Source organism: Rhea americana, unplaced genomic scaffold (assembly GCF_003343005.1).
Source record: "Rhea americana isolate MKP2758 unplaced genomic scaffold, rheAme1 scaffold_61, whole genome shotgun sequence".
Taxonomy (NCBI): domain Eukaryota; kingdom Metazoa; phylum Chordata; class Aves; order Rheiformes; family Rheidae; genus Rhea; species Rhea americana.
Genome location: NW_028186768.1, coordinates 3,260,165 through 3,270,153, shown reverse-complemented (window position 1 = coordinate 3,270,153; position 9,989 = coordinate 3,260,165). Strand labels below are relative to the sequence as shown.

The following is a 9,989-nucleotide window of genomic DNA, read 5'->3' as shown; positions in this document are numbered from 1 at the left end:
TGAGCTGGGATTCATGTTGTGGGACACCTGTGTCCCAGACTCTACTTTATGTTCGTGAGCATATGTATATATATGTATATATATGCTATAAGATCATAAAGGTACCACCACTTCTGGGGGCAGAATGACACATAATGTTTTTAGGAGACGAGCCTCAAAATGATGATTCTAGTTCAGGGATGTCACTATGCTTTTGAAGCTACCTGGATATTTGCTTCGACCAGAGCTGTTTGCTGTATTTAAAAATTGTTTTAACTCTCCCAGCTTGCATTCTCTTACTGGTTTGTTTCTCTCTCTGTTGGACTCTAGCTGTTGTCTGTCTAATAGGAAGAATGAAGAGAAAGCTCCATAATGAAGGAAGCTCAGATACTGAGTGTGTTTTTCTTCCCCAAAGCAGATGAAGTGAACTTGCTGGACAAAATGACTTTGCTTGCGCAGGACCTCAGCAATGTTTCCTTTGGCTACAATCAAGCCAACTGCAGCATCTTGGAGATTGGGCAGTACTCTACCCTCAACATCCCTACAAGGGAGGCCTTTGGGGACAGGTGAGCTGACTTCCAGAGATGGGATGGAGGTGTTAAAWAWAWAWATATATATATATATATATATATTTTTGTATCTGGCATGCTTGTTGGTTTAAGGGTTTACTTTAAGGTCCCATTCTGTAATGGCAAGACGATAGTACACCCACTGTCTTCTTCATACCTCACTGCTTCTTCCATCTGTTGGTTATGTGTAGGGGGCACACATCAGTACAGTATTTGACTTATCATTTCTAGGAATATTTTCTTGCTATTCCCATCCAGGGAAGGCTTTTCTAGCCCAACACAGAATGGCAGRGAGCAATAGGGTGTACAGGTTTGCCTGCTAGTGTTGCTTGATGTCAGGGCACTAGTCTGCGGAGGAACAGGCCAGGTCAAACCTGTGCTGTCCTTGATATGAGAGAGAGTTGAACTTGAGTCTTCTCATCCAAAGCAAATTCCTTGTTTGCCAGGATCCTGGCTGGTCTTCTGTGGTGCATKTCAGCCACTCCTGTTGGAGGTATTCTGAGATATGATATAAGCAATCTTTGTGAAATCGGCTTCAGGGAGGTTTCAATTTAGCATATTAAAACCCAGGTTATTGGCTCTGTGATACAGTTCCCCATTTACAAAGTAAAGACGACAGTGCCATGTCCTCCTCTGGGCATGAGAGAGTAAAATATCTGCATTTGTTGATCACTATTGTGAAGGGCTATTAAGAAAATGCTGCAAAGAGACATACTGTGACAGCAGGGCAGGACTGGACTTGTGTGCTGTGGACAAGGTTTGGGGTATATGCTGACACTGGCAAGAGTGGGAAGGAAGGCGTTGCAACTTCTGAAGGGGTCACCATCCAATCTCAGCAATGAACAGACCAGGAGCCCCTTGGGAATTCATATGTAGCTACGTGATTATGTGCTGTGACTGTGTGAGGGGGAAGCATTAAGGTTATAGTGGCAATGCTAATTCTGCTGTTACTACTCTTTTTCAGTACCTGACCTCACAATCTCAATGAATGTGTTTGCTCTTGCTTTTTTTATTCTTCATTCTCAGAATTCATTTGCACTGTGACTTGGTTTTCTGTACGTAAGATGGCTGTTTGGGGTGACTCACCAGGTGCTGCATRATGCCGTATGTTGTTTCTTTCTGCTAGGTTTGCAGATGAGCTGAGTGTGCTGATGAAGCTCAGGTACTCACTGAAGGAGGACACCAGCCTAGTGACTATCCTTAGCCATCGGAGTCACGTGCTCTTCCAGATAAGGATAAACCCACATGCCTTGAGCTTTGTCACCACGAGGAGGAGACACTATGAGTAAGTTYTAGCTCAGGTGCAGTTTTTTTGCCTTTTCATGCTGCTTTTTCTTTTCTACTCCCAAGCCTGGAATTAAGGTTTCCCAAAGTAGRCACTTGGAGCTTTGGTAAGGAGAGCTACTTTGACCCTGGCTGAGCTGAATCAATCACATTCTCCCCCACCCCGTATGAGTGACAGTGTCTCAGACCAGGTGGTGTGACTGCATGCGTGGTCATTCCSTACCTCAACTTTGTCAAATAATGCAGATCTAGAAAACAAATGTTTGAATAGCCAGTCTGGGAGGCTGCGTTGAGGTGGCTCCTTGAGAAATTCTACTGACAGAGGGATGGGGGGAGGAATGTTTTGGGACCTGTGGCTCAGCCTGCCTACAGCCCAGACAGCACCTCTAACCAGCCAGTGCCAAGTCCAGCATACGAAGGAGTAACTGCTAGAAAAGCAGGACTATGCATGAGGCTTTTTGTTAGGTGACTGATGTGACTGATGGTAACATCTACCTGCTTGGTATGGTTGCCTGTGGCCAGATTTTTCTGCCCCTTCTGGATCCTTCCTGCTTGGCTGGTGCCAGATTGGGTAGCATTTCTGACTACCTGGTAGTACTCACATGCGCAGTGGTGAAAGCCAGGGCCAGCACRGCTGCCTTGCCTCAACCCCTGTCATCCCCACTGGCCCAGCACATGAGCCCCTGTGCACCCAGGGGCATTCGACAAGCAGTGTGGTAAGTGGTGGGGCTCCTACACTGGAGAGGWGGTCCTATATCATTGCTTTGGTAGGCTACAGCTTGCCCTGTGAAAAACTGGAAAAGAATTAAATGGGGAGAGCCATAAATAGCAGTAATTTACCTGACACCTTGGCTGGTTGTAGAGGTGTCCAAATTCATTGGATAGAAATAGTATTTTCRTGTTGCAAGAAGATGGTGGTACTTACTTGTGACAACAAGGTAGATTTATTTTCTATTTTACTGTCCTTAGCATCTACACTGCGGATCTCATTTTGCCTCTTTCCTTCCCCCTCTGGGGAATATAGGTTCCCAGTTTCCCTTCTTGGTGATGGGGCCTGGCACCAAATTGCTCTCAGCATTTCCTTGGAGAGGCTGGAGTTGCATGTAGACTGTCGGCTGGTGGAGAGAGTGAGCTGGTCCAATTACTTCGGGATGGGAATCACCACTGAGGGGCTGATCATCATTGGAGGCCTGATCGAATCCTTTGAGATTCCTTTTGAGGTGAGAGCCTGGGCAGACTTGGCAGGGCTGTAGGACTTGGATGAAGTGAGGTTGCAACTCTGTCTGAAGGAATGTGTTTTGCTCTCTTGCTAAAACACGCTATRTATTTTCATGGTGTGGGGGATGAGCTGGGCAAAGACTTTGAAGCATGCAAAATGTTTGYTTCTGGGTCAGGGAAACACAAGCGTCAGTGGTAAAGAGACCCCCTGAGAAATGGCCCTCTGACTTGCTCCCTGAGAGCACAGCCGCAGATGTCCAGGCAGCCTCCTACTGGGAGCAAGGGCAGGGGACTTCTTCAAGGAGACCTTTTTCGAGGTTCAGTCAATGTTTGCATTAGTTGCCTGCTGGTTTCTCATAAGGGCATTCACACATAGAGAARCACAAAATAACAGCTCCGTGGGTGTCTGGGGCAAGATCCACTGGGGATGCTGTGATGGAGCGGCCTCATTTCCAGCAGACTGAKGTACTCAGTGGTCTGGGGACAGGAGAGTGTCGCTGTCACTTGTGTCATCGTGCTCTGACACTCAGCCTGTGCTGCCAGGCTGGGCAGACATAGGCTGGCTCTGAGCTGACTGAGAGTGCTGTAGCCCCTACCCACAGCCTAACCTAACACRGCCTCCCACACCCCTCTCTGTCACTGCAGGTTGTGCCATGAAGCAAAGTCATCTRTACAGTTAGTGGGCAAGGGATTTGATCAAGGAGCCTGTCTTGGAGATGTCTCTGATATCCCATAGTGTCTCTGGGGTGTCTCTGAGATCCCTGAGTTGTTATTACCAGTGTGAAGCCCTTCTCCATTTCTGCAGGGTGGCTCTAATCTCCMTCTCCTATAGCAGGCTGCCCAGCCAAGCCTGCTGCCTGAGGASGAAGACTTCAGATTTTCATTTAGATCCTGCAATGAAGAAATCAGCTGGTATCTCTGACATGACATGTTCCTCTTGGCACTTGCTGCTGCTGGCAGATAGCAGAGGAACATCAGGTGCATGGAATAGGCTCAGATGCTTTCTCTGCAGTCATATCATGCAGAAAAGCTACTCGTGCATCGATAGTGCTGCACCGCTAACAAATTACTTYGCAGCTGCCCTGAGCTTATCTAAGGAAAAGGGAGGGCACCCTAGTAAGGCATGTGGGAAAACTGCTTTCTGTACTGTTTCCTCCCCAGGGTGCTCTACAGCAACTGATCTTTGTGATGGGAGACCCAGCAGCCGCCAGCGAACACTGCCGCAGCTACAACGCAACCTGCMCCGGCTCCCGCAGTCCGGAGAGCTTCTTCAACCCTTCGGGCTCCCCACGGGAGCGTTCACCAGCTTGGTCAGAGGTGTGACTGAGGGTGGCTGWCAAATGTCAGGGGTGTTGGGTGAAGCTCTTGACTGGTGTAACTTGATTCAAATGGAAGGAACAACCCAGTGGGTTAATGCAGCCTGGAAAGACCCAAGTTTTGTTTTGAGCTGAGATGCAGCGAGGTTAGGATGGGGATGGTGGCCAGCACACAGGGTGGTTCTCCTTTCACCATTCAAGCCCTCCTTTAAAGTCACAGACAGCTTTGATGCGAAGGAAAATGAGTTAGAAGGAAAGTTTCTGAGCCAAAGGAAGCCTGGGTGTGTATATAACTGCCTGTGTGCATGAGTTTAAAATAGGGAAGTTCTGAGTAGCTGTTGAGTAATGCTGCAGCTGGAGCTTTGCTTTTTGGGAGTGGGGTGAAAGCTGTGCTCAGGAGTTGTGTTCCACTTTGAAATTCATGCACACACCCAGCAAGATCTCTTTCCGTTGCAATGTTTGGTGCATGCTTCTTTCAGATGTTGTCTCCTCTTAAGTTGTCAGCATAGCTGAAAAATGGAAGCTTTGTGGAATTTTGTTCACAGTATTCAATAGTTCTTCAAGAAATGTTCCCATCCAGACATCATTTGTAGTAAATCCTTAAGAGCATGAACCACCCTGGTTTTCCTCCGGAGCCAGGAGTTTGGCCAGGGAGACTCCTCATCTCTGTAGGCTGAGTGCTGAAGTCAGCCAGGATGGATTTTCAGTAATAAATACACTAATGTTTTAGGACAAGGTGGGGAGCTGAGGTCGGTTTGTCTCACTGCAGGCTGGAAAGGCTGTTGTAGCTGTTTGGAAAAGGCTTGCTTCGGGGGAGGAGGGGAGTTCCTGACATCAGGGTTTGGCATTAACCTGYGTGTAATGCGCTTTAAGTGATCTAGTGAGGATCTGGAAAGGCTGGTATCGCAGAGCAGCATGAGGGCAGGAAGCTGGATGTAGGATAGAGCATCTACCCTCTCTCAATCCTTCTTGCTGGTTCCTTTTCCTGAATTTCTTGGTGCAAATGAGCCCAGGTGGCCAAGACAGAGCAGTGATGCTTGGCTTGTGCTGCTTTCCCTCTGCGTCTCTTCCTTGCCTCTGGTCCTGGAACAGACCTGCAGTAATTACTTAATATTCTGTGCAGTGCTGCATCAATTTCCATATTTATTGTTTTAAGAGGAAGGTTTTCGGAAAAGCCCTGATCATACAGGATTAACTAGGAGTTGGCTTTGCCAGAGAGTAAATGCAGAGAGGGCCAAATACTTCATGCAGAGAAGAGGCTGTGCTAGTTATTTGCCTGCTTTAAGTGAGATCAGTATGTTTGAATTCCCAGCAAATGTTACCCACAGTCATCTCCAAAATGATACCTGGCATTTCTCATGCTGACAGCCCTTAGTTACTGGTGATAGCTCCATAGGGAAAGTCCGACTCATTCTTTAGGGCTAAGAAATAAAGCAGATCTGAGTTAACAAGCTACAGGAGGTTTGCTCTGACCCTGCAAGGCGATGAATTCCTCTCAATATACTCTTACTACCTGTATTATCTTGTGCTATATGGGCTTAGAGTACTCATCTGAGTGGCTGCAGTGGCTTAGCCAACACAAAGTTTTATTTTAAGCTTCAGTAAGTTGACTGCAAGTGAGAAACCACGGGATAATTCAGCCTGACATCACACCAGTTCCCATCCATTGCTGGCCCTCTTAGAGCTGTTGAGCTTCAAAAAAACAAAAGAAACCACAAAACCYACCCAAAGACTTAAGAGGTTTAATCGAAAGCTGTTCCCTAATATAGCTATGAATGGCTAGTTCCCAGCGTGCATTCCCTGAATGTTTCCAGTGCAGTTGGAGGCAGCGTGTTAAGTGCCAGAGCCAACAATAACCACATGCTTAAGTCGGTTCAGTTCCGTGGGCAGTGATGTTCTCTTTCTCTCCATCTACGTAGGTGCCAAAAGAAACCAATGAAATCCAGGACTCGTCTGCTCAGGTACGACTCTCCTGCATGGCATGTAGGAGGTATGTGCAGGGGATGCCCTCTCCACATTTCCTTCTAGTATGTCTCACCATCATAACGTCTCCTGGGGAAACCAGTCAGTATAATGAGTAATTTCGGGGAAAAAAAAAAAAACAAAATATAAGCCAAAAGCAAGGCTACAAGTTACTTTTCTTTATGATCTCTTTTAAATGGCCTGTGGGTAACCTACTGTGTCTTGGAGCTGGTGGAAGCTAAGGTGAGCTTAGGTGAGCTTCCTGAATGCTTGTTTTGAGCCCAAGAGGATGGCTTGATGAAGGCATTGGTGAGAAAATTGTGCCTTTTTATGGCTAGAGTTCTCACTGTTGCGTTGTCCCCTTTTTGGGATGTTAGCAGCTGTGCAGGAAAGGCTTGCTATAGTTGAGGAGCCAGAAGGGCTGAGGTCTTTGTGGTGAAAAGGTAATTCTGGGGCTTACAGGCTGTGGTGTTTCTCTGGCACTGCTCTCCAGGAGAAGGTGGTCTGAGATGTGYGCTGCTACTGCTGAGTGCTGTGGCTGGCATCCTGTACAAGGCTGCAGGCTGCTTCCTTGGCTCCCTTGCCCAGCTGGGGTGCTCTTGTATGGGAGGAGCTCAAAGCTTTTGTCTTGCTCATCTTCCTGCCTTAGGGTCCATCAGCAAYTGCTGAGCAAAGTGGGCTGCAAGGTCTTTGTTTCCGGTTTGTGCGATTTCTAGTGAAGGTTTGCCACTGGAGTTCATGCAAACAGATATCCTGATGTGGCAACCTGCCAGCAAATGTAAATTGAGCCTTTCTTGCATGACTGAGCGATACAGAGTCTTTACCACATTCTCTTCACCCTCCCAGGCTTTGCAGTTAACTGTTTGCAGATGGTCTTTGTTATCATACCTGGTTTAAACTGCCTAGCTACACCGTACTAACTCCTTAACACAAACCAAGCTTCACGTATGACCAAACGGCCTTTTTATCGTTCGGTTTGTACTCTGTATGTGAGGGATTTGCTCAGGACGCCAGTATTGTCGCAGCAGGCAGGCTTGGAGATGCACTCACTTGGGCGTGTAGTTGCACTCTGCTGTTTTGCTGATGGTGGTACTTATAGGTTAGTTTTCTACTGATGATAATGAACTGAGGCATGAGTACTGAGGAAACGGCAAAATAGCTTCTCTCCTCCATGTCTGAAACGTGGTCCTTACCTCCCTGGAATTAACCCTTGAGGTCCTGATCAGCGTGTGTTGCTCTGGCTAGTGCTATTTCAGCCGTCAGCATCATGATGCTGTTTCAGACACTTTCTCCTACCCGATACCAACTGTCGTCTTGCTTGTTTGCCGGCTGGGTAGGCAGGCAGTGGCTCYCGGAGTGACCCGTGTGAACTGGTGAGGTGCTGGCGTTAGAAAGAAAGCTGGTGAAATTCATAGATCCACAGGGGAAGGCTAATGATATTCTGGATTTTGGACAAGTTTATTTTTTTTCCAAGCACTTAATCAGGACCAGAGATGCCTCAGGATTTTTGGCATTAAAGGCTCATTTGGATTTATTAAAAGCAAAAAAAAAAAAAAGCTACTAACCTGTTACAGTTTAAAAATAATAGAGAGCAGATCAGCTCTGCTGCGGCAACTGTCCAAAGCTATAATTCGTAGCTGTGTTTTCTGTTTTTTGTTCATTTAGAAGTATATTAACCTGTTAGTATATCCCCTAATTGCTAATAAGGGCTAATTAATTCTAGAGGGGCTAGGTGTGATAATGGGGGAAGATATAAGAAAATGAAGGCAATAGATCATTTTTTTTTACTGGCAACCTAAATGGGTCCTAAATTGCAGTATAGCCYGTTTGTAATTTTTAAGGGGTAGATTGTGATTGATCAGTAATCTTCAAAAGATGGATAGTGTTGACGCATTTCTCTTACCTTTTACCTTCTCTTTGTCTCCTGCAGTAGTTGGGTCTGTGCTGGGTGGCTGGGTGGATTACTAGGCTGTGAATGGCTTTTTCCAAAGTAACTAAATTTGGGATCCTAAAGCCAAAAGACAAATACAGCTGAAATCCCACTGATTTCCAAAGAGGCTTCAGAGMTGAAATTGGACCAGTTTAACCATCTTAGGAGTTCAAGCTAGTTCCTAGATTTTTTTTCTTTTCTWTTTATGAAAGCTCTGAAAATGCTTTTTATTCATGAAATGTCTCTTTCGTGCTTGGATTTTTGCTGCTGAACTTATGATTTTGGAATCCAAGATAGTTTTAAAACTGCTGRTATTTTCTTAAATAGTAGCTCAGAAGTAGTCAAAAGATGGAGTCATTGCATGTGTGCAATTACAATACTGCTTCAGCAGCCTGGGCTGCTTCCCCCTTTTAGAAGTTATCTTTGGTCCTAGTAACTAAAAAAAACAAGGCAGATCTCTTAACATGTGAACTCTCTGCAAGGCTTTTAGATTTTCAGTCTGGCCTCTGCTGTTTGAGGTGTTTATTTTGCAACACTGCATCTCTCTGGCTTAGAGGRTGGGCAGCATCGTCAGCCCTCCCGGCTGAACCTCCTGCAGGCTGATAGGGAGACTGCAGAGTGGTGCTGGTATCGTTTTTCTGGTTTTATAGCACATGCAAGCCGGCAACTAGGGAGCTTTTTGCCAAAATAAGTAATTTTTCAGAAACAATTCCAGGAAGCAGAAGGCCAAATAAACCAGAAYAGTGCACTGGACAAATGCTTGTCTGTGCTCCTCATTTTGCAAATGCCTRTGGTGATAGGGGAGATGCTCGTGTGTGGCACAATTCATGAGCACRTACCGTCACGCTGGGTCAAGTAATGCTTTTTAGCAGCAAAACGAACTGAATGAGCTTTTGCTTTACTATGACCTGGATGGCRAAAAAACAAAAACAAAAAACCCTACCTTCTGTGAGGGTTTTTATTTGCTACCAAGTCTGAGTTTTAACTAAAGRCTCTTATTCTGAGGTTTTTTGAGGCTTTTATCTATCCAATATTCAACATAGACTGTATTTAACACTATTTTCTTTGCTAGTTTTTGATCATACTAAGAAACATTCCAGCAGGATAAAGCAAATCAAAATAGAGTGCTCTTGATGATTAGACACTTCATTCCTAGAGAAGAAGGGGGGGGGAATCTTGTTTTTATGGCAAAAAGAATGTTCAACTAGGAAGTTCCATTGTGAAGAACTTCAAAGCAAAGGAGACTTAGTTGCTAGTTTCTTGTTAGCACCTTTTTGATTGCTTAATGCCACGGTGCTAACAGATCATCCAGTCTCATCCCTGCCCTTCATATCAAAACAGTCTGAAGCCTCCTTAAATCAGGAGATGTACCTACTCTTGGATCTTAGTTTTTAGAATAATTATAACAAATTGCTATGGCTCAGCACACCCTGCCTAATGAAGACAAACCCYCGTGGAATAAATGCTCGTCTTCCGCCCTGCTGGTTCCTTTCAGCCTTGCAGACTTGGCTCCCTGGATAATCTGCTCGAATATCAAAATGCTGCCGTAGGTTTGCAGTCGAGGCCATCAGGAAAGTCTGACAGTTTGAGCGAAGCACTACCTCCATGACTCCCGGCAGTTTTCTTGAGTCAGTACAAGCAAGGCCAAGTTGTTCTCTTGTTGTGACCCCCTCCCAATCAGCCACCTGAAAGCCTCTGAAGCAGTTTTTCGTGTAGAGGATAAGGCAGCTA

At 45.8% G+C, this 9,989-nt stretch overlaps 1 protein-coding gene across 2 annotated transcripts in view; it reads left to right on the top strand.

Moving 5' to 3' along the window:
- The first annotated feature begins 410 nt into the window (after positions 1 to 410).
- Positions 411 to 9,989, top strand: part of LOC146587153 (uncharacterized) — a 79,407-nt gene continuing 69,828 nt past the window's right edge. The window contains exons 1-5 of one of the 2 annotated variants that reach the window (XM_085320016.1): positions 411 to 545; positions 1,675 to 1,833; positions 2,857 to 3,052; positions 4,212 to 4,367; positions 6,286 to 6,327. In XM_085320016.1, the coding sequence (XP_085176142.1) occupies positions 421 to 545; positions 1,675 to 1,833; positions 2,857 to 3,052; positions 4,212 to 4,367; positions 6,286 to 6,327 (678 nt within the window). In that variant the 5' untranslated portion in view covers positions 411 to 420. The remainder of the gene's footprint in view (positions 546 to 1,674; positions 1,834 to 2,856; positions 3,053 to 4,211; positions 4,368 to 6,285; positions 6,328 to 9,989) is intronic. The other variant, XM_085320017.1, reaches the window with a different exon arrangement.